General features: G+C 42.7%; 1 protein-coding gene across 11 annotated transcripts in view; it reads left to right on the top strand.

The window, feature by feature from the left end:
- The window catches only part of DCUN1D4 (defective in cullin neddylation 1 domain containing 4), an 87145-nt gene that overhangs the window by 34858 nt on the left and 25032 nt on the right, over positions 1 to 27255 (top strand). For all 11 annotated transcript variants that reach the window (XM_058722618.1, XM_058722616.1, XM_058722617.1 and 8 more), the window contains 4 exons: positions 5887 to 6001; positions 9112 to 9203; positions 19874 to 19944; positions 26931 to 27022. In XM_058722618.1, the coding sequence (XP_058578601.1) occupies positions 5887 to 6001; positions 9112 to 9203; positions 19874 to 19944; positions 26931 to 27022 (370 nt within the window). The remainder of the gene's footprint in view (positions 1 to 5886; positions 6002 to 9111; positions 9204 to 19873; positions 19945 to 26930; positions 27023 to 27255) is intronic.

Genomic DNA, 27255 nt, shown 5'->3' with positions numbered 1-27255 from the left:
AAAGAATGAAAACTTGCAGCTCTGATCATTTCAGATGAATTTTGGGGTTTCTTAAAGTTCATCTACAGGAAGTTGCTTTTCTTTGTTAAGTATTTATTGATGTAGGAACTTTTGGGTACTCAACCTAGTGGGCCAATTTTCTCATCTGTAGAATTGGGGCAGTAATAACACCTCTCAGATTAGTGAGCATAACTTTGAAAGTTCTTCAGAGTTATCTTTAAAATGCCAGATATTTTAATAATAATATTTTGCCTCTACCTGTAATGTCAGATTGATTGTGTTTAAGTAAATACTTACAGAGTGTTAAAATAGTCCATTCTTTGTTTTGTTTTCTAAAGCTTATTTATTTGAGAGAAAGAGAGAGGGTGCGTGAGCAGGGGAGGGGCAGAGAGAGAGGGTGAGAGAGAATTCCGAGCAGACTCTGAGCTCTTACTTGGAGCCCGACGTGGGACTCTATCACAGCAACTGTGAGATCATGACATGAGCTGAAATCAGCAGTCGGATGCTTAACTAACTGAGCCACCCAGGTGCCCCAGTCAGATGCTTAACTAACTGAGCCACCCAGGTGCCCCAAATAGTCCATTCTTTGAAGCAGATAAACATTTTGTAACGTTCTTGTTACTTATTATTTTGTTTTTTTAAAGATAAAGTTTAATTGAAGTAGATTATGTGATATAAGTTCCGAGTAAAGCATAAATATAATGATGCAAATAAATACAAATTTGTAAAACATTCATTTAAACAAATACAATTTTTATTATAAAAAGACTTATCACAAAGTTATTTTAAAGGGAAGACATTCTTGAATATTTTTGTTTAAAAAAAATCCTACTTTGCCAGGAGACTTAAAGTGAAGTGCTTATTTTCCTGACGAATGGGAAAAAAATCTGAAATTATGGTATGTTATCTGTTCATAGTATTTTAAATCTCTGGAAAGGTACTGAAGAAATGTAGTGACTTTTTTTTTTTTTTTTTTTTACTTGTTTATTTATTTTGAGAGAGAGAATGTGTGTGTGCACATGAGCAGTGGAGGGGCAGACGGAGGGAGGGAGAGAGAATCCCAAGCAGGCTCTGCGCTGTCAGCACAGACCCCGATGCGGGGCTCGTTCTCACAGAAGCGTGAGGTCACTACCTGAGCTGAAACCAAGAGTCAGACACTCAACCGACTGAGCCCCCCAGGTGCCCCGAAACGTACTGACTTTTTAAAGTACAATTTGATTTATACATGTTTTAGGAACATATTTATTTAACAAGTATTTATTGAGAGTCTCCTTTTGGATTCTCAATAATGTATGTATCTTATTATTATTGTACTGAGACACTGTATTGCCTGCTGTCTATGCACAGGTAAACCAAACGGGGCCCTGCAAGCCAGGGCGTATTTGGAATGTGCGCTTAAAAACCCTAGTTTATTGCTCTTGCTCAGCTGGGATCCCTGGAGCCGTGTTGGGGGGAAGAGGAGCAGTATTGGGGCAAATACGCCTTGAGTTGTGTGCTCTCTGTGTATTTTGTTGACTTGGTTCGTGTTGGCAAAGTATTTCAAGTAAACTTGTTTTCCTTGCATTAAAAAATTGCTTTTTAGGTAGCCTGAAACTTTTCACTGTCGTTATGGGTTCTATCTCGGGTTCTACCTGTGAAGCTGTGCTGTGTCGTCCTTTGTATCTTCCCTGGCATGGGAATTGGATGTGTCTTTCCTCTGAGGCAGGGTTGAAAGGGTCAGTGAGCCAGTGAGTGCTGGAAAGGTGAACAGATGTTGTTTCTTTGTGAAAGATGGCCCCACAGTAGCCACTCACTTACGCTGATCATTAGAGTAGAGAGATCTGAACAGAAGCCATAGTTCTTGGCTAGAAGGAAAAAATTTTAAATAAATAAAAGAATAAAATGCCAAATTGGGGCTCAAATATGAGTGCATTTTACATGGACACGAGGAAAAGTGATTTGTGAAACCTTTTCACAGAAAGCATCAAATGAGGAAGAAAATAAGAGAAAGTTGAAAATGTTAGTTAACTTAAGATGTTTGTATGTTTCCCCAAAACATGATGCTCTTGTTGAGTAGGATTCAGTGAAAGCCAGACATTATACCTGTTTGTCTATGAGGAAGCGGGTAGGAGAGAAAGGAATGGGTTAACCTTTATTGGCGAATATTGTGAAGACGTTATTTTAAATAGTGTTCGCTGTTCCATGGGCTGAGGGGATAGTACATTTTCCTCTGTGTTCTGCAAACACTGGTGTGGGGGAGAGTTTATTGCCAGACTAGGTGCTCAGAACTAAGCCATGACCGCACTGGAAGGAAGTGACTTTTCTTCATACGTACACATTCAGGGAGGGGAAAGTGAGCCTCAAGGTTTAAGACAGACTACTCTTCCTTCCTTCCTTCCTTTCTTTTTTTTAAGTTATAGTTGATATACAATGTTGTATTAGTTTCAGGTGTATAACATGTTGGTTTGGCAGTTCTGTACGTTACAGCGTTCACCAAGGTAAGTGTTGTTACCGCCTCTCACCATACCCGGTTATTACAGTATTATTCGCTATATTCTGTACTTTGCATCCCTGTGACTTACTTATTTTATAACTGGAAGTCTGTACGGCTGAATCCCTTTCACCTATTTTGCCCACCTTGCCCCGACCCACCTCTCCTCTGGCAGCCACCAGTTTGTTCTCTGTCTTTATGAGTCTGTTATTTTTCATTTGTTCATTTGTTTTATTTTTTAGATTCCACATACAAGGGAAATTCGGTGGGATTTGTCTCTCTCTGACTTCTTGCGCTTAGCATAATACTCTCTAGCTCCATCCATGTTGTTGCAAATGGCAAGATTTCATTATTGTTTGTGGCTGAATAATATTCCATTGTGTATGTACACACATCTGCTTTATCCCTTCATCTGTTGAGGGACACTTAGGTTGCTTCCCTTTCTGGGCTATTGTAATTCGTGCTGCAACACACCTAGGCATGCATATATTCTTTTCAAAATAGTGTTTTTGTTTTCCTTGGGTGAATACCCAGAAGTGGGATTGCTGAGTCATATAGTAGTTACGTTTTTAATTTTTTTCAGGAACCTCCACACCGTTTTCCACAGTGGCTGCACCAGCTTGCATTCCCACCAACAGTGCACAAGGGTTCCCTTATCTCCACATCCTCGCCAACATTTGTTATTTCTTGGACAGACTGTTATTTCTGAGCAGTGTGGCAGGCTTTCCAGCTAGGCAGGATGTACTTTTACGTACTGCAGGCCCCAGCCCAGAGCATTAACGGACAAGAATGAATCTTTTTCTTGTGTGTTGGCAGTCTCCAAAAGCTTGGGTCGCTCTGAAACTCTTTGGACCTTTTTGTATGCTCCCGTGTTGTTTATAAGCAGGACCACCCCTTCATAGGGGAGATGGTGTGTGTGGTGGTGGGCAACACTTTCTTTGGCTTTCTCTTTGGGTTATTGCTGCTATTGTCGGGGAGAGAGAGACACGGTACGCCTTGTGTCTCTGAAAACCCCCCTGCTTGCATTCTTGCAAGGACAGGATCTGGTTGGGATCTGGAGTAGGGCCACTGAGGGTCGTCTTTCTAGCCCTGTTTGGGGTCTGCTTCTGTGCTAAAGGAGCAAGCAGGACCCTCGAGCTCACGCGTTGTTCAGGACCTGGCATTGGGTAGAAGCCTCATTCAGGCTGTGGTCCTGGTTTGTAACAGAAAAGGTGTTTCCTGGGAACGTAGCACAGTGTGGAAGCCTCACTGTGAACTGGGCTTTAGGTTCCAGTCCTGATGATTGCACTTCTTGTGGTTGTGACCATGAGCTATTGACAACTCTCTTCCTGCCCACAGAACAGTTTTCTAGAAGGAGCTGTCTGTGTGCGCTGTGTTCGCTCCCTCACCTCGCATCCCTCCGCAGCCTATCGCAGTGTGGCCCCCGCCCTCCCCACGCTGCTGTGCTTCGTTGCCCATTGCGGTGTGTCCCTTTTGCTCCTTCCCTGAGCTGACCTCTGTGTGCACTTGACCGCGGCCCGAAACTGTCTCTTCCTGGCTTGTAGGACATTATACTTTCCTAGGTTTTCTCCCTGTCTGGGTCTTTCCCTGACCCTTAAACATCCGTACTCCCCAGGGCTGTGTCCTGAGTTCCTGCTTCTCATCTCTGCCTGGATGGCCTCAGCGGCTACAGAAAATAGCGGCTGAGGGCTTGGACTTTGCTGCCAAGCTGCTTGGCTTCCGTCATCCATTTCGCCTACCGCTTTCTGGCTGTCACTTAATCTGTCTTCTTCAGTTTCTTAGTATGTAAAAATGGGGTGCTAATCATACCTACATCGCAGGGTTGCGATGCAGCCTGAGCACTGCCCACACACCTCCAGTATGGAAGTTAGAGCGTGTTTCTTTATGTCCCCGCCATCTGTCTACGCACAGCACTTGGCACCTAGGCACTCACTGAATGGATGTTTTCCTTCATAGAAATCCGGAGAGGTGGGTATCACAGTTCTTACTCCTTAAATGAGGAACCGGAATAGGGTAGCGGTTGACCAAGCCACACAGTTAGATGAAGAGCCAGAACTTACTCCTTGAATGCAGGTCATTTAAACACTAGCCCCTTATGCTGCCTCTTGTCTCGACTCAGTGAGAGCCCAGAGCCTTCCACCAAGGAGCTGATAGAAGGAGGAGAGAGTCATGGGGGTCCAGAATACACCGCTGAACACTTTTGGGACCTTGGAAAATCACGTGGCTGCGTGAGCCTTGGTTTTTCCCATATGTCAAGTACAGATTATGATCTTTCCCCTGCCTGACATTTGGGGTTATTGTGGGAACCAGATGGCATATCTGATTACCCCTGTGCCAGGATGGATACAAGTATTTTAATTTATAACGGTTTTAGACAGTCTGAAACGAGACTGTCTGGGTTTGTACCCCAGTTTTGCCACTTAACTCCCTGTCTCCGTTTTCTCATCTGCATGGGCAACAAGGGTTATTCTCTTTTCATAAGCCTGTTTGGAGGTAACAGGTCAGTAGGTCATATGAACGGGGCCTGGCTCACACGGAGGTCCCTGTAAGTGCTCTATGTTGTGATTGTTGTTACTATAGTTTAGTATCTTTTACCAAATGAAAGTTATGCGTCTGAAAACCCAGACTGAAAGTGGCAGAAACAAACTCAAAATTAGTATGGAAATTCTGCTCAAGAGTCCAAAAAATCTAAATCCTGTTTTTCTTTTTTCTTTTCTAATTTTTTTTTTTAACGTTTATTTATTTTTGAGACAGAAAGAGACAGAGCATGAACGGGGGAGGGTCAGAGAGAGAGAGGGAGACACAGAATCTGAAACAGGCTCCAGGTTCTGAGCTGTCAGCACAGAGCCCGACGCGGGGCTCGAACTCACGAACCGCGAGATCATGACCTGAGCCGAAGTCAGACGCTTAACCGACTGAGCCACCCAGGCGCCCCTAAATCCTGTTTTTCTAAGATGAGATATCCCTGAAGCTTAAGAGTATTGGGACTGAGGTGCCTGTTTGTATTTTAGATTCAAGGTTACTGGTTGATCTGGCCTTGCCTCATGAAATACGCAATTGAGATAGCAGTGCAGTTCCTTTTGAAGGAACGTTGACAAATAAGAGAGACCGAAAGCTTTGATGATTTATATTAATGTTTTTGGAGAGTAAATGGAAATTGTGATAACTTCTGTTTCTGATGTGGTTTTGTGGGGACAGTGTTAACTTATTTGTGTCACTGCAAGGTTTATTTCTTGACTATAACATTCTCTCAAAGAGGAACTAAAAACCTTTTGTTCACCTTATAACATTTACAGATAACCTCTAAACCCTTTACAGTACAAGCCGTGAAAGTTTTTAATTTGGTGGTGGTATTCTTTGGAAATGTTAGGATGTGGCTAAACTTGATGTTGTGCCCTTTGACTCTCTGTTCGTAGGAAGCCTGCGGTCTTGCAGTTCCTCAGACTGCTTTAGTAAAGTGATGCCGCCGAGGAAAAAGAGAAGACCTGCCTCTGGAGATGATTTATCTGCCAAGAAAAGTAGACATGATGGGTATGTCGTAGATCAGAGCGGATGATGTGTATCAAAGAGGCACATTCCTACCCGGCCCTCTGTGGGTCTGCTCGTGCGCAGATTCCACTGGAATGTTGTTTTGGTTCTGCCAGGTGTATTTTCAAGGTGTAATTATCTTGCGATTCTTCTTTCACATGGGGGTTTCTAAAACGAAAACAAACTTAGGTAAGTTGAGTTCTTAGGAACCGAAGTTTTATCTTAGTCCATTGATCCACCAAAACTTGTGTAGAGTTTTTCTTTCCTTTGAAGGGCTTGCCATCTGTGCGTGTTGAGGACCGCGGGATTGGTATGCGTGTGTCCTTTAAGAGGTCTCACTGGACACACAACCACAGGAATCTGTAATCGCTTTCGCAAGGGACCCAGGCTGGGTTGCTAGAGAGTGCTCCCGGGACTGAACGCTCTGAGCCCACTCGGAGTATTAGCCGAGCAGAGGTTGAGTCTCAGATGAGTGAGAATTTGTTAGGAACTGCGAAAAAATAAGACCACGTAAACGAATTCTTTTTTTGACAAGTGAACTGTTTAATTTTGCTAACTCTAAAAAGTCATTAGACTTGTTGATTTGAGGCGTCTCAGACTATCATTGCATCTTGATTTTCATACATCATTTTTCCTATTCTCTCTCTCTCTCTCTTTTTTTTAACAATGAACAAACATCATAATTTTAGTCTTTGCTGCTTTTCTTACATTTTCCTCCATTCTGGCCTGTAGGTTACTTCACTAATGGGCCTGAATATTCACATCTATAAATCAAGGAGATTAGATGAGATTTTTTCATTTTTTTTTCTTGCTGTGATACTTAATAGGTTCCAACTCTGTTGGAAGGATAGAGAGATAGACTCTGAAAATGTGAAAATAATATGACTCTTCATATCCCAGATGAGTAGAAAATGATCTCTAAGAAGACAGCGGTGATTTAGAAGATAAGCACCAGCAGTGTGTAGACCAGTGATTTTCAGCTTTGGGAAACCAGGTTACTTGATACTTCTTTGGTGTAAAGAATTATTTTTTTTAATTAAAAAATTTTTTAATGTTGTATTTATTTTTGAGAGAGAGACAGAATGCCAGCAGGGGAAGGGTGGAGAGAGAGGGAGACACAGAATCTGAAGCAGGCTCCAGGCTCTGAGCTGACAGCACAGAGCCCGACGTGGGGCTCGAACTCAAGAACCGTGAGATCATGACCTGAGCCGAAGTCGATGCTTAACTGACTGAGCCACCCAGGCGCCCCTTTGGTGTAAAGAATTACTAAGTTCTGATAATCACATAGCATTTTGTGACTGTGTATGTAGACTTGTTATTTCTCCCTACAGTCCGACAGAACTTAGTATGAAGGAGCTAGTTTGGAAACTGGTGGCTGTGTTGCAGAAGGATGTGAGGTACTCTTACTGATAGCATTTCATTGGCCACCCAGGGCGTAGGGGTCTGTAGCTTTAGCTCAGTTTCCCTCTTGCTCTTTTTTGAAAAACAAGTTTATTTACATACCATAGCTTTCATCCATTTTAAGTGTACAACTCAGTGATTTTTACGAAGTGGTTAGGAATTACGCAGCTGTCCCTACAAAGCAGTGTTAGAAGGTCCCCACCACCCACTGCGATCCCTGATGCCCATTCACAGTCTGTCCGCATTCCCGCCCCCAGACGCTGCAGTCACCCATCCAACTTCTCTCTACAGATTGGCCTTTTCTGGGCATTCCACGTGAGTGGTCTTCATGCGTCATGCTTCTGTCACTTAGCATGACGTTTTAGAGGTTCATCCATGTAGTAGCATGTGTCAGTATTTTTCTCTTATTTACGGAATGGTATTCAGTTGTCCTTTTTTATGTGGGGTATTCTTAGGCCATTCAGACATTACAGCGTCATACGGAGGTCTCCGTGTTGTTACAGACTGTGAGCTAAGAATGTTTAGGCCCAGGATTGAACCTGTGCGTTTGAACCCTTGGCCAGTACTCCCCTTTGTTTCTGGGTAGTATGGCTAACTCTTCTAGAAGAAATAGAACACTGGTGGTTTGCAGTTTCAGTATCTTAATACCCTGTAGCCATGTTTGGTATCAAAACCCAGAATCTCTAACCAGAGGTACATATAGTTACTCTGATAAATGCCTAGGTCATGAGTAAATACTTACTAAAAAGTAATTATGTGTGATCTTTACAATATATACTATATAAAACTACATTCATAAATGTTCATATATATATATGTATATATATATATATATATACACACACACATGCACACAACACACATGCACACACATACACACCTATTTAGGCAACTTATATAGAAATGAGAGAAAGAAAAAGTATACGCTCCTCATTTTTCTATTAAAATGACTATTTTCAGGATCCTTCCTTCATTCCCCTCCCCAGGTAGGGAATATCTTGGTTCTTAGCCCCAGGTCATCATAAAATAGAGAATTCTGCAGCAAGTCACAGTGTTGGAAGGAGGAAGCCACCCTGCCTCCCGACTCAGTTCTCCAGCTCATGCTAGCCGTCCCCACGGTAGGGGGGTGTTGCAAGAGAGTGGCAGAAACCAAGGCTCCTCTGTACGTCTCTCTCCTGAGGTGTTTTCCTGGAGGTGTAGACATAATTTGATGTTTCTTTTTATTTGCTTCATGGTCCCTTGACATGTCTAATACTGACAGGTTCTTCCCTAGACTGTGTTCTGTGCCCAGCCTGACTTGTAGGACATGAAAGTCAGGAGGCTTTTCATGCAGAGACATGAGTGGGTTCTAGGGTCATCACTTGAAGAAAACACCTCAGCTGTTGCTGACCGTGTCTCACTATATCATTCTGTAGTTGGTTCTGGCTAGTGGGGTAGAGGGGAGGATATCCAATCAGTTCTTACCGATCACTTGTTAATCAGAGAAGAACCTGTATCAAGTGTTTACTGTTTAATTCTGTTATGGGTGTGACCGTGTTTAAAACGGTAGTTATAAAAGCTGAAGCTTCTGAATGCAGGAAGTAAAATGTTTGAAATATACTGGGAATCTGATTGAGTAGGTATCTGGTTTGGGTAAAAGAGTAAAAACTATCTGCTACTGAAAAGAAACTCAGCATCTTTAAATAATTTCAGATTCCTTTCTCAATTTCCAGCATGTATAGAAAATATGATTCAACTAGAATAAAGACTGAAGAAGAAGCCTTTTCAAGTAAGAGATGCTTAGAGTGGTTCTACGAATATGCCGGTAAGGTCCTCGCTTATACTATCTAATACTGATCCTCATGAAAATAAGGAATACCTTAGGGGAGATTAAAGAACTTTAAAATGTGTACTTTTCTAATGTGGTTTCTGTGCTGTCTCTTCCCGTTTGAGGGAGGGAACATAGTCGAAACAAATCACCAAATGTCCTATTTATAGCCAGCAGCTAAGCCAAAGAATTCAGAACACTAGAACGGAACTGAAAAGATGAATGCACTTGGGAGAAATACTCTGGATTGCTAGGAAACCTATTTAGAATGCTGGTAGTGGGTGATGATTTGGTTTGTATATCAAAGTTCAAACAAGCTTTGCTTGCTTTGAACCTTTATGTGCAATGGAATTTCTTATATTAAGTGTCTGTTTTGAAAAATCATTTGGTGGAGAATGTTTGTTTTGTCATTTAAAATGTCTTAAGTTCAGTCCTGTTTTTTGCAGCTGACAGTAACTGGTTGGATAATATAATACTGGAGTCTAGGGGTTGTTCGTCACTGTAGCTGTGCATGGTGTAAAAAGAAAAAGGAGTATTTCCAGATAAGTTTGAGCTGAAGGCTCTTTTACTTTTCCTCTTCACCTTATTTCAGGCCCTCTCCTGCCCTATCAACTTGACAATTTCAGCCACTTTCAAACCGATTTTCGTATCATGTGTCTCTGCTCCTGGCTAGGTTTCACGCACCTTCCGTTGTCTCATTTAAAAAACAAAACACAAACAAAAAACTGAACAGGTAGATCATACACGTCATTCCCTAACAATCCACTCCAGCTCCGCCCCCTGCTGAAAAATCCCTGCTACCTATATATGGGTTGAAAGACATCTGACTCACTGCCATCCCCTTACCTGGAGTGTTTTTTCTCCACTTTTCCATCTGACAGCTGTGCTGTACATCTTCTGAGCCCCTTAATTTGCTTAATAGCCTTCTTTGTACTTAACACAGCACAGGACAGTTTTCATAACTAGTTCTGATACCCTTTTATTGGGGTCAAAGTGAGGGTTCCTCCTATGGCCTGATCTTGCCACCCCTCCCACCCCTCCCACCCCTCCCACCCCTCCCACCCCTCCCACCCCTCCCACCCCTCCCACCTCTCCCACCTCTCCCACCTCTCCCACCTCTCCCACCTCTCCCACCTCTCCCACCTCTCCCACCTCTCCCCCCTCTCCCCCCTCTCCCCACCCCCACCTGACCCTAGCCCTTCTCTAATAACAGCCTTACCTTTTTGGCCACAGAAGTTGTTGTAGGGGCCGACGGGTTACCTAGGCCAGGCCGACAGATAAAATTTCCCAGGATTTTCAGATTGAAGCTTGGGAGGGAGAAGGGCTTCTTTCTCTTCGGGTGGAAGGTTTGAAAGGACGCAATCCTGATTCCTGTAGGTCTTTGGTTTTGTGAGCTACCCCAGTATCTTTCTAATGAATTCTCCTTTATTACTTGAACTAGTTTGAGCTAGATTTTGTTTGCAGGCACGGACATTAGTATAAACACTTAACGCAGTATTAGAATGTATGTGTTCCCATGTTTACATCATGAGAATACGAATCTTTTGAAGACATTTCGTGTCCCTAGGAAAAATGGGTGACACTTTTCCAGGTGTTTGATATATGGGTACTGAATGAAGAGTTTTCTCATATTCGTATCACCTTGATTATGAAAGTTTTTTGCTTTCTTATCTTGGTTCACATTTATTTTTATGAAATGTGTTATGAAAAGGAAGTTTTATTTTTTTAGTTCTTTTAAAATATAATTTATTGTCAAATTGGTTTCCATACAACACCCAATGCTCATCCCAACAGGTGCCCTCCTCAATGCCCATCACCCACTTTCCCCTCTCCCCCACCCCCCATCTACCCTTAATTTGTTCTCAGTCCTTAAGAGTCTCTTCCGGTTTGTCTCCCTCCTTCTCTGTAACATTTTTTCCCCCTTTCCCCTCCCCCCTGGTCTTCTGTTAAGTTTCTCCAGATCCACATATGAGTGAAAACATATGGTGTCTGTCTTTCTCTGCCTGACTTATTTCACTTAACATAATACCCTTCGGGGCGCCTGGGTGGCTCAGTCGGTTAAGCGTCCGACTTCGGCTCAGGTCACGATCTCGCGGTCCGTGAGTTCGAGCCCCACGTCAGGCTCTGGGCAGATGGCTCAGAGCCTGGAGCCTGTTTCCGATTCTGTGTCTCCCTCTCTCTCTCTGCCCCTCCCCCGTTCATGCTCTGTCTCTCTCTGTCTCAAAAATAAATAAACGTTAAAAAACAAAAACAAAAAAAACCCAAAAAAACCAAAAACATAATACCCTTCATTCCATCCACATTGCTGCAAATGGCCAGATTTCATTCTTTCTCATTGCCAAGTAGTATTCCATTGTATATATAAACCACATTTTCTTTATCCATTCGTCAGTTGATGGACATTTAGGCTCTTTCCATAATTTGGCCATTGTTGAAAGTGCTGCTATAAACATTGGGGTACAAGTGCCCCTATGTATCAGCACTCCTGTATCCTTTGGGTAGATTCCTAGCAGTGCTATTGCTGGGTCATAGGGTAGATCTATTTTTAATTTTTTGAGGAACCTCCACACTGTTTTCCAGAGCGGCTGCACCAGTTTACATTCCCATCAACAGTGCAAGAAAGTTCCCATTTCTCCACATCCTCGCCAGCATCTATAGTCTCCTGATTTGTTCATTTTAGCCACTCTGACCGGCGTAAGGTGATATCTCATTGTAGTTTTGATTTGTATTTCCCTGATGATGAGTGACATTTAGCATCTTGTCAGTGTGTCTGTTGGTGAAAAGGTTTTAAACAGACAAAAAGTATACTTAATCCCACCATTGTAGCACAGCTATTTTGATTTTTTGTGTGGATGTGTCTTCGTTTACAAGCAAACATAATTTTTCCATGGCATGATCACATTTCTGTTTCCTTTAAAAAGAGAGCAGTCTACAGTTTTCCTTTTTGTTTGCTTTTCTCTGGCTCAGGAAGGTGACATTTGGGATAAAGGTTACGCCACAGTTTTTAGGTTCCTGGAGATCCCTGCCAGGTGGTTCCTTGCAGTTCATCCCTGCAAAAAGTGTTTGTGGGTGTGGCCATCCCTATTTTTACCAAGCACCCCCCCCCCCGCCCTTTTCTTCTTTTCCTGTATCAATGTCTTGAAAGTGGAAATAATTAAGAGCCCCAACTGACACCCACTTCACTTTTAATATCGAACCACATGAATAAAAACTGTAGATCATTATTACTTTAGAAAAACCAATGGTGGAATGACCCGGGGTGACTGTCAGGTTGTGCTGTAGGATGAGTCTGTAGGCCACAGGCCCCCTGGATGCTAGAATGAGGAAGACTTCACAAGCTGTGGTGAATCCTGTTTCCTTAGAAAAAAGTCAGCTGGTGTGGGCCGACTCCCTGCACTTTAATCCAGAGTGAATGGAGGGGTGGGTAGAGGCCTTGGTAGTGGAGCTGCTTCACATGGGTGCCCCCTTGTTCTTCCCAGAGTTCTCCATTCCACTCCTTACCCTGCCTCCACCATCCATGGCTCCTGCAGCCTGAGCCCCTCTCCTCCCAGCTTTGGCCCAGCCAGTTAACCCCAGCCCTCCTTTACACATTCTAGGATGCAGCCTCCCACCTTTTAGAATCCCTATCAACTCCATTTCTGGTTCTCAGGGATTTAATAGGGAAACTTACTCCACTGGGGGCTCCTCCTGTTCTCTGTGGTTACAGGTTTACTCCCTTCTGTACTTTGATTACCTTAGTTCTCTGTGACTTTAGAAAGGATTGGTTCCATCTGAAACTGGAGCTCCATTTCTTTTCATTAGAATGAAAATAACCAGTTTTACATAATATACAATTTACCTCATAACTCCCACTTTCTGAAATATATCTAAGAATAAGGAATTAAGGGGCACCTGGGTGGCGCAGTCGGTTAAGCGTCCGACTTCAGCCAGGTCACGATCTCGCGGTCCGTGAGTTCGAGCCCCGCGTCGGGCTCTGGGCTGATGGCTCGGAGCCTGGAGCCTGTTTCCGATTCTGTGTCTCCCTCTCTCTCTGCCCCTCCCCCGTTCATGCTCTGTCTCTCTCTGTCCCAAAAATAAATAAAAAAACGTTGAAAAAAAAAAATTAAAAAAAAAAAAAGAATAAGGAATTAAGCCAAATACACCCGTGCCAACATTGACTTCAAAGTTACACTAAAGCTCACATAGGTAGATCGTGGAAGTTCTCTAGGTCTTGACTGTAGGCTCTTAGTTTCTGTTTTTGATTAAGTTCCATGATGGAATTGTTTTTTGGTTTACTAAAATGAGATCAGGGACCCAGGAGCAGGTGCTGAGTGACCAAGTGGTCTGTCAGCAAAGGAAGAGATGTTAAAAAGGGACAGTGTGGCCTTGTTCGCCTCAGGGATGCAGTGTGGTGTCATTATGGAAACCTTATCGTGAGGGTCTTGGGCCGTCGTTAAAAAGGTCACATATATTTTTTACGGGCCCCTGCTTAAAATGGCAGGGAAAGTGGGAGGACCACTTTTTCCTAGAGTGTTGTCAGTCTATCTGTCTTCTGAACGTATCTTCGGTGTCTCGTTACCAGGACATTCCACAGCTTAGGATTTTAGATATAACTTCTTAAAATCCTCTCCTTCTGCTTCACTTCTAACCCGCCTTGTGTTAGCCAGTTACATATGCAGAATTCTCAATTCTTAATTTTAGAATTAAGATTGGTCAATTTTACAGGTGGATTATAAGTTTAGTATAAATACAGTCAAAATCCCAAATAACAGTGTGATTACAGCTAAATCTAACTGTGTGCGTGGGAAAGATAATGGCAAAAAAAGAAACGTTGTTTTAAGAAGCAGAATTGTGGGTATTTAAAAGAGATGGAAAAGCTTGTTGATTAACAGGCTATATTTTACTGTTTTTAGGATAAAATACTACTTTTGGCAGAGTCGTGCCTTTGCAAATCATACGGTTAAAAACTTGCTCTTTAAAAACACAGATGCACACTGTACACTGTATATCCTGTATATTAGCTAACTTGACGATTAGTTATCTTTAAAAAAGCAAAAATAAAATTAATTTCACCTATTTCTTTTTACTTTTGAACATGGCTGCTAGAAAGCTTTGAATCACATATGTTGTCTACAGTATTATTTCTGTTGAATGGCATTGAGATAGAAAGCCTGAATGATATAAAGTCAATGTAATAGATAAAAGATAAATAACAATGGAAAATAAAAACATAGACGCAGGTGCATACAAGTAATATGACAATGGCATTGCACAGAACCTGGAAGAAAAGAGAAAAGCATGGAGAACTTAACATTACTCCTGCACAGTATACCTCAGTAAACATCCTTTGAGGGCTTGCTGGGATGACGCACTCCACCCATTTTCTTGTGCAGCAAACAGACAAACTGAGAAGCATCGTCTTTAGGATGAACGCTGGCAGAGAGAGGCATCAGTGGCCAGGTTTGGAGGGCGGATGAGGGGGAGTAAGCCGGGACCCACCCAGGTCTTGTGCACAGACGGGGGAAGGCAGGTGGCTCTTGAGATTCTAGAATAGGTTACAGTGGGGGCGCCTGAGTGTCTCAGTTGGTTAAAAATCGGGGTCATGAATTGGGCTCAGGTCAAGATCCCAGGGTCATGAGATTGAACCCCGCATTGGGCTTTTTACTGGATATGGGACCTGCCTGAGATTCTCTCTCCCTCTCAGCCCCTTCCCCGCTCGCATGCGCACACTAGCACTCACTCTCAAAAGAAAAAAAAAAAAAAGAATTGGTTATGGGGAAAGAGCTTTTTTAAATCAGGAGGAATGGAAACCAAAGACAGGAATTTTAAAAGAATTGTAAAGTAACTTTTTCTTTCAAATCTGCAACTACCTCCCAGGGAGTCCTCTCAGTAGGTACCAAAAAAAGGCATCTGTTCCTAAAAATAAAACCTCTTAGCACAATAGGAATAGGTGAATATTTCCTTATGAGAATAATTATTCTTTGATCTCCTAGCCAAAATTCTTTCTTAGTAGTAGAATAATAAAAAAACAATGAAACATACACACATACATGCAGTGGAGTAAGGTAAGAAGAGTCCGCTAACAAAGGAGATGTATAGACATTCCCACGGGAAGGTTACAGGCGTACTCAATGACAAAAGCCAGGTATAGGATTCATAGGGATAGCGTGAACCCCTTTGTGTAGGTAAATTTAAAACTGATTTCATTGTATATTTGCACATACATAAATATAAGCACAAAGGTCTCAGGACACGTGTCTGACTGGTAAGGAAAGGGAGAAAACAGTTTTTTCTTTTTAGTCTATTTTGCTCTGACTTTGCCTATATGAGTATTTTGCTATGTGGACGCATTACTGTGTCATTCGTATAATATGTGCATGTGGGCACACATGGGTATATGCACCCCCAAAGCCAAAGCTAGCAGCCTATCAAATGATAACATGCAAAATGTATTTCCATTTTTGAGTGGAAAATGAGAAAAGTATGCTCACTCTTGGAATGCTTATTTGCCATTGTTTTGGAAATTATTAGCCAGTGTGATTAGACAAAAGGAAGAAAGAAGGGGCATAAATAATTGGAAAGGAGGATGGGGCACCTGGGTGGCTCAGTCAGTTGAGCATCCGACTCTTGATTTTAGTTTAGGTCATGATCCCGGGGTCGGGGGATCAAGCCCGGCTGTTGAGTGCGTGCACTCTCTCTCTCAAAGATAAAAAATAATAAAAATAAATAGCTAAAAATAAATAAATAATTGGGAAGGAGTAGGCAAAAATGATCATTTGTTGGAAATGAAATGATTAAATTCTACCTGGAAAGCCACAGAGAGATTTCATTGACACTTAGAAACAGCAAATAAATATGTATATATTATATGCATGTAGAATTCTATGAACGAGTAATTTTGGGAAAGCTGCTTACAGGAATTTTTAATAAATGGTTGTCTCTGAGGAGTAAGGAGGGGTTGGAGGGGAAACTTGCTTTGTAAATTTTTTCACTTTCACTTTTAAATGAAATTTTGTATCCTGTTTATGTGTTAATGTAGCAAAAAATAACTAGCTTAAAAATGAAGTAATCTTCTTTGAGTAACTTTTATTATCTTAATATTTAAATATTATTTAGATATTTCAGTATTTAAACTTTTATTTGAATAATAGCTATTCCCTTAATAATCAAGATAAGACAATTAGGAATACTTGGACAAACATGTAAAATAAAAGGGGAAAATAGAAAACCCCAGAAAAAGGTAACAGATTGGAAAATATGAAACAAAACATTTTGTAACAAAACAGCACATTTGTGATTACAAGGGAAATAAAGCATGCAAAAAAAGTATTTGCTGTGGCCAGATTACAAGGAAAGGGCCTGAGTGTGACTTTAGGGGAGCCAAGGATTTGAAGCAGAGAAATGACATAAGACTTTTCAACAAGCCCTCTAGGTGATTTTAATATTTATCCTTTGTTGAGGACAACCACTTTATACATTTATTGTGGTTTATTATTACTATTTTAAGATTATATTTTTAAGTAATCTCTACACCCAACGTGGGGCTTGAATTTGCAACCCAGAGATCAAGAGTCGCCCGCTCCACTGACCGAGCCAGCCAGGCCCTCCTGTTTATTATTTTGTATTGAAATTACTCCTGGGGCACCTGGCTTGCTTGGTGGTGGGGCACGTGACTCTTGATCTTGGGGTTGTGAGTCCAGGCCCCATGTTGGATGTAGAGATTACTTCAAAAAAAATAATAAAATCTTTCTCAAATTCCATATATGAATGAAACCATATGATATCTGTCTTTCTCTAACTTATTTCGCTTAGCATAATACACTCTAGTTCCATCCACGTTGTTGCAAATGGCAAGATTTCATTCTTTTTCATCACTGAGTAGTATCCCATTGTGTGTGTGTGTGTGTGTGTGTGTATACGTATATATACGTGTATATACGCATATATACATATATGGACATATACATACTACATCTTTATCCACTTATCAGTCAATGGACACTTGGGCTCTTTCCATAATTTGGCTATTGTTGATAGTGCTGCTGTAAACACTGAGGTGCATGTGCCCCTTTGAATCAGCATTTTTGTATCCTTTGGGTAAGTAAATTCCTAGTAGTGCAATTGCTAGGTCGTAGGGTAGTTCTGTTTCTAAGTTTTTGAAGAACTTTGAGGAACCTCCATGCTGTTTTCCAAAGTGGCTACCGCAGTTTGCATTCCCACCAACAGTGCTAAAGGGTTTCCCTTTCTCTGCATACAAAACTCAACAGATTAATGTGCAGGAAGGGAAGGAAAAATAAGATAAAAACAGAGACGGAGGCAAACCATAAGAGACTCTTAAATACAGAGAACAAACTGAGGGTTGCTGGCAAGGAGGTGGTAGGGGATATGTGAAATGGGTGATGGGCATTAAGGAGGGGACTGTTCAGGATGAGCACTGGGTGTCACATGTAAGAAGTGAATCAATGGGTTCTACTCCTGAAGCCAAGACTGCACTGACTGTTAACGAACTTGAATTAAAAAAAAAAAAAATCTTTAAAAAATAAAAAAAGAAATTACTCTATACTCGGTCTTCCTGGTGGGCAGGGACCATGTTTTCTTCATCTTTAGCAGTTACGACAGTGTATAGCTTCAGTAAATGTTACCTGAGTGAAACCGAGACATATTGAGGAGTGGACGCTGCAGGACCACTGGATCTAGAGGCCGTGGAAAGGTTGTAGAGTGGTCCCTGTATTCTGGTATTTATTCATTTATTTATTCAATACATTTTATAAAAGCAGCTGCTCCTTGCCAGGTGGTATGCTGAGGTTACACAAGAACTACAATAGCTCTTACTTTTGAGGAACTTAGAGGGAAAGGCAGATGAGCTGGGACTTAACACAGGCGTGCTAAGTGTGAGAGAACCACTCCTAGCATTGCTGGGGGTCACAGAGGACCGCCCCTCCCAGCCTCTGCAGGTGGGAGTCAGGAAGAGCGGGAGGGCTCCCGCCTGCTTTCCCCTTAAAGACTGAATGAGTTGGCCAGATAACATGGGGAAGGGAGAGGAAGATGGGCCGAGGCCAGAACAGTCTGGTATTGGGTGTGTGGCAGGACCTGTGTGCAGAGCAAACCATAGGTAAGTATTTCTGGGTCTCAGTTTTTATTCATTTAATAATATTTATTGATTCATTTATTTTCAAGAAACTTGATTTAAAGGTGGAAAGATAGGAGGCTGAAGAGGAAAGGAGGCACTAGATCATTGAGAACCTTATTTGGTAAGGTTGAGACTTTGGACTTTATCTTCAGGTGGTGGGAGCCATTGAAGGATTTTAAGCCAGCGTGGGATTTGTGTTTGGGATGGCTCCTTTAGGCAGCTGTGTCGAGGAGGGGCTGGAGGGTACAGGGCTATGGAATTAGGGAGATCCTGGGGAGACCGCTGTGGTCATCTGAGTGAGAGAATAAAGCCTGAGCAGGTCAGCACGGGATAGGTACAGTTAGGTGTTTGGCAGGAAAAATGGGCAGTACACTCGGTAATTGACTGGATGTGGAGAGTGTAAGAGAAGGGAAGAGTCCAGAGTGACTCCCAGGTTTCGGTTTCTGCTGGTGCCACCAGTGGGACAGAGTACAGGAGGATAAGCAGGCTTGGCATGGACAGATGATCCTTCTCCGTGAGGTGATGGCTGAAAATGCGAAATGCAGGAAGAGGCTTGGGACAGAAGCTAGGTTTAGCTGTGGCAGTGAAACAGCAGGTGGGGTAGCCGGGCAGTAATGTGGTAGACAGTCCAAAACTACAGGGGGAAAGTGTGGGCCTGGAAACTCGAGCATGGTTGAAGCTTGGGCGAAGGTATAGAATGGACCAGACGAGGGTTAAAGATGGAACCCTGCACATGAAATCTAACAAGCTGGGAGAAGCGAAGGAACACATTAAGCCAGAGGAGGAAAGAAGTAGGAGGGAAACCGGAGGGAGGGTACTTCTGCGAGCCGTGGGAGGAGGCAGATTTTGCAAAGAATTGCTTCAGAGTTTCAGATACCACAGAAAGGTCAGATAAAATAAAGATCCGACTGTCGATTAGATTTGGCAGGTAAGGTGTTACTGGTGACCTTGGCAAGAAGTTTCAGGAGAGAGAGAGAGGAACAGAAACCAAATCGCAGTGGTTGAAGAAGGAACAGGAGGTCAAGTGGAGATGGACCATGCAGGCGGTTCTTTCGGGAAGAAGCAGAGCTGAGGCCCGAGGAGGAAGAGGCTTTTTGGCCTTACGAGGAACAAAAAGACTACTGGCTTTTCTTCTATGTAAAAGAAACGATTATGTTATTTCCCAGTTAATTTTATAAAGAACATTATGTGGTTCTCTGCTATGTTTCCAAAAATTATTACCAAAATCAGGCAGAGCTGTACGCTACTTTAAAGAAGCAAAGTGGCCTTATCTTCAGACACAAATTATGTGTAGCCTCTGTCCGTAGGTCGAAAGGCATGGCAATACATTGACAGATGATTGTGCAGAGCCGAATCCTTTAAAGAAGTAACTGAAATTCCCGAATATTTTTCACTTTACACTTGGTGATTTCTTTTTTTCAGAAAGGAGTTCTGGCCTGTAGGTATTATTTGATTTTCGTTTATTTTAATAATAAATATTTCAACAGTGTAATATCACTGTAGTAATAATCATGTATGTGGTCAGATTTAATTTATGTAAGATTGCATTTCATCGCAGGTACTGATGATATTGTAGGTCCTGAAGGCATGGAGAAATTTTGTGAAGACATTGGTGTTGAACCAGAAAATGTAAGTCTAGCCTATTAAGTTGGGCAAATCGGTTGATTATTTTTCTTGTCTTTTGTCCCTTGACAAATAAAGCAACAGTAAAGAAGGAATGGTGTGTTAGTTTTGTGAGACAATCTAAGAAACAAGTTCCAATTCTAATTGGATTTCTAAGCAAAATTTTTTTGTTTTAATTGGCATGGTGTAACTAGTCAGTCATGTTTTCCTCTTGTTTGTTTCTTGTATCTAAAAGGTACGATAGTAAAGTAATTAAACTAGATGTTTAGAAAGTGTTATGGGCATGTGTACCTCCTGTGAGAGATGAGCTAGGGGGCCGAGTTATAGTCTATTCTGTACCTTTGTCCCCCTCCCTAGTTGTTCAGCATAATGTTTGTCCAGAGTTTGTCCAGATTTTTGAGTAATTAATTATTCATAGGGGTTTGGAGTAAGTTGTAATTATCAAGAATCTTTCATAGCTCTTTCACTTCCGATTAAATTTAACTCAGGGATTGCTTTTTAGTATAAAGGCCTTAAGTATTTCCTTTAAAAATTTTTTTTGAGAAGTTATTTTATATGCTTAATTATTTTTCCCAACTCTTATTGTCATGTTATTGTTGAATATTTTTTTCCTGTTCCTACATCATCTCTCTTACACTAAAATGAAAAGTTATGCTCATACAGGTGCCCTGGTTCATTAACTATGCAGTTTAATATTGCATTAGCCTCCAATTTAACAAATATGTCTAAGGTCCTAAATGAGTTTATGATGGGGAAGAGATCACAAGAGATCATCCCCCTCATATAGACTCTTCTTGGAAGATAGGTGCTGCCTATGCACATATGTCATGCTCTTAAAACTAGAAATTAAGACTTCACACTTTTGGGGCGCCTGGGTGGCTCAGTTGGTTGAGCATCCAACTCTTGGTTTCAGCTCAGGTCATGATCTCACGGTTTGTGAGCTTGAGCCCCGCATCGGGCTCCGTGCTGGCAAAGAGGAACTTGCGTGGGATTCTCTCTTTCCCCCTCTCTCTGCCTCTCCCCCAGTCGCTCTCTCTGTCTCTCTCAAAAATAAATAAATAAACTTTAAAAAATTAAAAAAAAAAAAAAAAACAACAACTCTAAAGACTTCACACTTTATTCTTAAAACTTTTCTTACCCTTGACATTTGTATGCCTCTGTCCTCTCCCAACTCCCTCCAACACCTTACATTTTCTAAAGAGCCTTTTGCTCATTACGTGGATTTTTGTCTTGTAGTTTTTTATTTTAATGTGATCTAGTTCAGTATCTTAATGAACTATTCATTTTGGTAGAAAGGTTTGGGGAGAACTGCCAGTAGTATTTTGTCGGATCTTGCCCATAGATTAGTCATAAGCATAGAAAAGAACACTTCAGGGGCACTTGGTGGCTCAGTTGGTTGGACGTCCGACTTTGGCTCAGGTCATGATCTTGTGGTTTGTGGGTTTGAGCCCCTTGGCAGGTTCTGTGCTGAAAGCTCAGAGCCTGTAGCCTGCTTCAGATTCTGTGTCTCCCTCTCTCTCTCTGCTCCTCCCCTGCTCGTGCTCTGTCTCTCTGTCTCTGTCTCTGTCTCTCTCAAAAATAAACATTTTTTAAAAAAGATTAAAAAAAACCAAAACACTGGCTTATGAAAGAAGTTTCCTGATGACAGCTGGGCCAACATTGGCAGAGTGTTTTCTGGACTGAATAATAAGAAGGGCAAGAGTGAGTTGGACCTGAGAGCAGACCCAAAGGCTCTCTCCCTCTCTCTCTTAAATTTTTATTTAGTTTTGGGAGAGCGCAAGCTGGGGAGGGACACAGGACGGGGACGGGATCCGAAGTGAACTTTGCGCTGACAGGCTGACAGCAGCAAGCCTGCTGTGGGACTCGAACTCATGAACCACAAGATCATGACCTGAGCCAAAGTTGGATGCTCGACCAACTGAGCTACCAAGGTGCCCCAGACCCAAAGGTTCTGCCCAGGGGACTGTCATCAGCATATGATCAGAGGTGGGCAACAGGGCCGGAAAGGGAGGAGATTGGGAGGCCAGGGTCAGGCTGCAGGTGTGAGAGGCACTGTGTGAACATTTATTCTCAGAGGCCCGGAGGCCTGTCAGGTGAGAGGGAGGGCTGGTGTTGATTCTAACTGAAGAAAGGCACAGTTCTTCAAATAGCAGTACTCCGTAACAGAGAGCTGCTGTTATTATCCTTTTGGGGGGCAATGGTGTCCCTTAGTTCTCCTCTTAGGAATAGAACTAGACTTAACATGTTGAATCACATTGAAGACTAGGAAACTGAATTCAGAAGATTATTCTCAAGTATTTATTACTGTACTTCAGTTCTAAGCTGCCATTAATAGAAGTTGTATATCATCACTAAGAAAGAAAAAATGTTGCTAAATAAACTCTGATATGCATCCATTTGGAATGCATCCCAATTTCAGAAATGTTAACATTTGAAAAATAAGAAGTAAAATTGTTTTTAAAGCCTTGTCCTCATTGTTGAGTTAGCACTTTCAAATGCTTTAAAGTACTTAAAACCTTTTTCCTTCCCCAGTTCAGGGAAGTTCTCAGCTATAATTTCTTCAAGTACCCCTTCAGCACCTTTCCCTCTCTCTTCCTCCTCTGGGATACCAATTATGCGTATATTATTTCTTTTTAGTGTATCACTTAGTTCTCTAATTTTCCCCTCATACTCCTGGATTTTTTTATCTTTCTTTCAGCTTCCTCTTTCTCCATAACTTTATCTTCTAGTTCACCTATTCTCTCCTCTGCCTCTTCAATCCGAGCCGTCGTGGTTTCCATTTTGTTTTGCATTTCGTTTAAAGCGTTTTTCAGCTCCTCGTGACTGTTCCTTAGTCCCTTGATCTCTGTAGCAAGAGATTCTCTGCTGTCCTGTATACTGTTTTCAAGCCCAGCGATTAATTTTATGACTATTATTCTAAATTCACTTTCTGTTATATTATTTAAATCCTTTTTGATCAGTTCATTAGCTGTTGTTATTTCCTGGAGATTCTTCTGAGGGGAATTCTTCCGTTTGGTCATTTTGGACAGTCCCTGGAGTGGTGAGGACCCGCAGGGCACTTCCCCCGTGCTGTGGTGTATAACTGGAGTTGGTGGGCGGGGCCGCAGTCCGACCTGATGTCTGCCCCCAGCCCACCGCTGGGGCCACAGTCAGACTGGTGTGTGCCTTCTCTTCCCCTCTCCTAGGGGCGGGATTCACTGTGGGGTGGTGTGGCCCGTCTGGTCTACTTGCACACTGCCAGGCTTGTGGTGCGGTGCTGGGGAGCTGGCGTATTAGCTGGGGTGGGTAGGCAAGGTGCACGGGGGCGGGAGGGGCAGGCTTAGCTCGCTTCTCCTTAGGTGATCCACTTCAGGAGGGGCCCTGTGGCAGCGGGAGGGAGTCAGATCCGCTGCCGGAGGTTTGGCTCCGCAGAAGCACAGAGTTGGGTGTTTGCGCGGAGCGAGCAAGTTCCCTGGCAGGAACTGGTTCTCTTTGGGATTTTGGCTGGGGGATGGGCGGGGGAGATGGCGCTGGCGAGCGCCTTTGTTCCCCGCCAAGCTGAGCTCTGCCGTCCGGGGGCTCAGCAGCTCTCCCTCCCTTTGTCCTCCAGCCTTCCCGCTTTCTGAGCAGAGCTGTTAACTTCTGACCTCCCAGACGCTAAGTCGCGCTTGCTGTCGGAACACAGTCCGTCCGGCCCCTCCGCTTTTGCCAGCCCGACTCGGGGGCTCTGCTTGGCCGGCGAGCCGCCCCTCCGCCCCGGCTCCCTCCCGCCAGTCCGTGGAGCGCGCACCGCCTCGCCGCCCTTCCTACCCTCTTCCGTGGGCCTCTCGTCTGCGCTTGGCTCCGGAGACTCCGTTCTGCTAATCCTCTGGCGGTTTTCTGGGTTCTTTAGGCAGGTGTAGGTGGAATCTAAGTGATCAGCAGGACGCGCGGTGAGCCCAGCGTCCTCCTACGCCGCCATCTTCCGGAACTCCCCCTCTAAAGTACTTAAAACCTTTACCTTGCCTGATATTTATAGCCTAGGAAATTTAAGCAGGTTTGTAAAATTCAAATCTACTGTCATTTACTACGGCCACAGCAAAACCTTTTGTTTGCCTAATTAGCTTCCTTATTAGCTACCATAAGAAAAGTCCATTTTGTGTAAAGAAATACTCATCGTGAATATCTACTTTGACTTTTTAGCCACATTTCATGCATACTTGTGTGTGTTTCTGTGCCCTAACCATTTTTTTTAAATTTAACAAGTGTTTATGTGGAACTTTAAATCTTTCTTACTGAGCATTTAGTATATATATTGTTTTTTTTTTTTTAATTTTTTTTTTAACGTTTATTTATTTTTGAGACCGAGAGAGACAGAGCACGAACGGGGGAGGGTCAGAGAGAGAGGGAGACACAGAATCTGAAACAGGCTCCAGGCTCTGAGCAGTCAGCACAGAGCCCGACGCGGGGCTCGAACTCACATACCGCGAGATCGTGACCTGAGCCGAAGTCGGCCGCCCAACCAACTGAGCCACCCAGGCGCCCCAGTATATATATTGTTTGAGAACATAGGAAGTTTGAGTTCTAGAATGTGGGTTACGGGCGCCTGGGTGGCTCAGGCGTTGAGCATATGACTCTTGATTTTGGCTCAGGTCATGCTCCACATCCGGCTCAGTGCTGACCATTCAGAGGCCGCTTGGGATTCTGTCTCTCTCTCTGCCCCTTCCATGTGCACACGTGCTCTCTCTCTCTCTCTCTCTCTCTCTCTCTCTCTCTCTCTCTCTCAAAATAGTTTTTTTAAAACTGAAAATGGGGGTTATTTCACCTAGGTAAATTGTTATGTGGGAGTCATAATTCCAAGAAAAGCTGAGGGATGAGGGGAAATCCACTAATGTGTAAATATTTGGAAGAACATGTGTGCTCTTTTGGGAAAGTTTGGGTCTCTTAAGTTAAAAAATTTTTAACGTAGGGGCGCCTGGGTGGCTCAGTCATTTGAGCTTCCAACTTCGGCTCAGGTAATGATCTCGTGGTTTGTGGGTTTGAGCCCCGTGTCGGGTTCCATGCCGACAGCTCAGAGCCTGGAGCGTGCTTCAGATTCTGTGTCTTGTCTCCCTCTCTCTCTGTCCCTCCGCTGTTCATGCTCTGTCTCTCTCTGTCTCAAAAATAAATAAACATTAAAAAAAAAACTAAAAAAAAATTGTTTTAACCTATTAAACAATGCTGTTTTGTGATGGTGTGCATATGTAGAAACATTGGTTTACTAATCAGTGCTAGTAATCTACCTAGTAATCTAGATTGTTTAATCTAAAAAACCTAGTGACTTTAAAAATTGATATGTACTGATTTAATTGAGATTTGATGAAAGGGCTTAGAGATTCGGTGGGTTCTCACTGCTAATCACTTCTAACGTGGAAAACCATAGAGTCAGCATCAAGAGAAAGCTTTTCATTAATCTTGCAGTTATAAATTAGACAAAGCTGGACATTTTTAGTCCACAAGCTAGCTTGCTGGCAAACGCAAGGACCGATTTTCTGAACCTCCTAAATAGTATTGTTCTGCAGTACTTACTTTGTGTAGTGGCTTTCAGAGGCCAATTAAATCATCTGGAGTGATTTCTAATTGACTGCTTGCCTTACTTTTTTCATGTTACATCATCCCGATTCCTTTTACCACCATCGCCATCTGACCCAGTGGGGCACGTGGGTGATAGATTAATGGTTGGGTTGGTTCTTCCAGCCGTCGAAATGAGGCCTTCAGGTCCTGTGTAAAGAAATCACATTAGCTGCCAAATGTGGAATATGCTAGTCCCTGGCCAATTTTCACAGATCTATTTTCTTACCATTGATTTTTTTGTTTGTTTGTTTGTTTTGTTACCACAAATGGAGATGTAGCCATTTAGCAGTGAATATGTGATCCCCAGGTCAGGACTTGGATGTCCGTTAGGTGTGGACGATGTCCTGAGGTGCGCAGTCCCACAGAGTGGCAGGATGGTCCTCGGAAATCCCTGTCCCTCTTCTTTACCTTCTTCTTGGATGGATGGCCTCAGCTCTTTCCCTCTGCAGAGCCCTGGATAGTTGGAAGCTAGATGCACTTTTGAAATGTAATTTTGTCTTTACTCCTTCAGGTATTTATTAAACTCACTGGCAGTATCTCTGTGTCATCTTTTCTCTAAAGCAGCTAAGTGACAAGCAGTGCCATAAACTAGAGTTGTTACAGTTCCTGATGCCTACAGAGTTTCAGAAGATTCACTAAAAGCAAGAGTGGCGCCCCGCTGAGAAGTGATTGGGCCCTGTCACTCATCCTGTGCTCATTCCAGGCACAGCGCTATTTAAGTGGGATGTTGGGCCACTTCACAATAATTTTCTTCAGTGTGTATAGTTCAACTCACAAACACTAATGTATTTGTGGTACAGCTGCATTATTGTATATGACTCACCACTTCCCTTTTTATTTTTCAGCCCTCTGATCTACAGCTTGCTCTTTTCACTAAATCTTGGAGATCGTTCCCTATTTGTACCGATAACTCTACTTCATTTGTCTTAATGGCAGCATAGTATTCCTTCGTATAGAAAGTATTCAGTAAGGAAGTATATACTTAGTCCCTGATTAATGTTTGGTTGTTCTGAGTCTTTTGCTGCTATAAATAATTCTGCAGAAAATATTGTTGAATATACATCTTTGTGTTCGTGCACAGGTATAAGTTATATAACTTTCCTTAAGTGGAATTGCTGAGTCAAACACTGGTTTTAATTTTGATAAATATTGCAGAATTGCCCTGTGGAGAGGTTAATGGCATTACATTTCCACCATTCTGCATCATAAGAGTTCATGTCTCCCCAAGCCCTTGTCAGCAGATGAATTACCAAACTTTTGGATGTTTCCCAGCCTAGAACTCATTTTTGAAGTTACCCTGTTGATATTTCAGTGACTAAACTGCGGCGAACAGGAGCATTTGGAGAGTTGTTAATATGATTAATTACTGAGATCTGTCGTTGTGATTTGATTGGTCTGTTTTTTTGTTTGTTTTTATACAGGTAGTTATGCTTGTCCTAGCTTGGAAATTGGATGCACAAAACATGGGTTATTTTACTCTGCAGGAATGGTTAAAAGGAATGACTTCTCTACAGTAAGTCCCGCGGCTGCCCTGGTCGGGAGGCGGGGTGGCGTCCTTGCACTCCCCAGCTGGCTGCCTCCTCCCTGGCGGGTCAGGAGCCTGGGTTGGGTGACTGCAGGAAAGCCGGGTGATCTGGCAAACTTCACCTGTGGCTATAGGTGTAAAGGCCAAATCCCATTTTCATGATGAAGAGAAGACATTATGCATGAAGTTTTGCAATTATAATCTTTATGTAATGTGTATTG

This window comes from Neofelis nebulosa, chromosome 3, assembly GCF_028018385.1.
Source record: "Neofelis nebulosa isolate mNeoNeb1 chromosome 3, mNeoNeb1.pri, whole genome shotgun sequence".
Lineage (NCBI taxonomy): Eukaryota > Metazoa > Chordata > Mammalia > Carnivora > Felidae > Neofelis > Neofelis nebulosa.
This window is presented reverse-complemented; position numbering and strand designations above follow the sequence as displayed.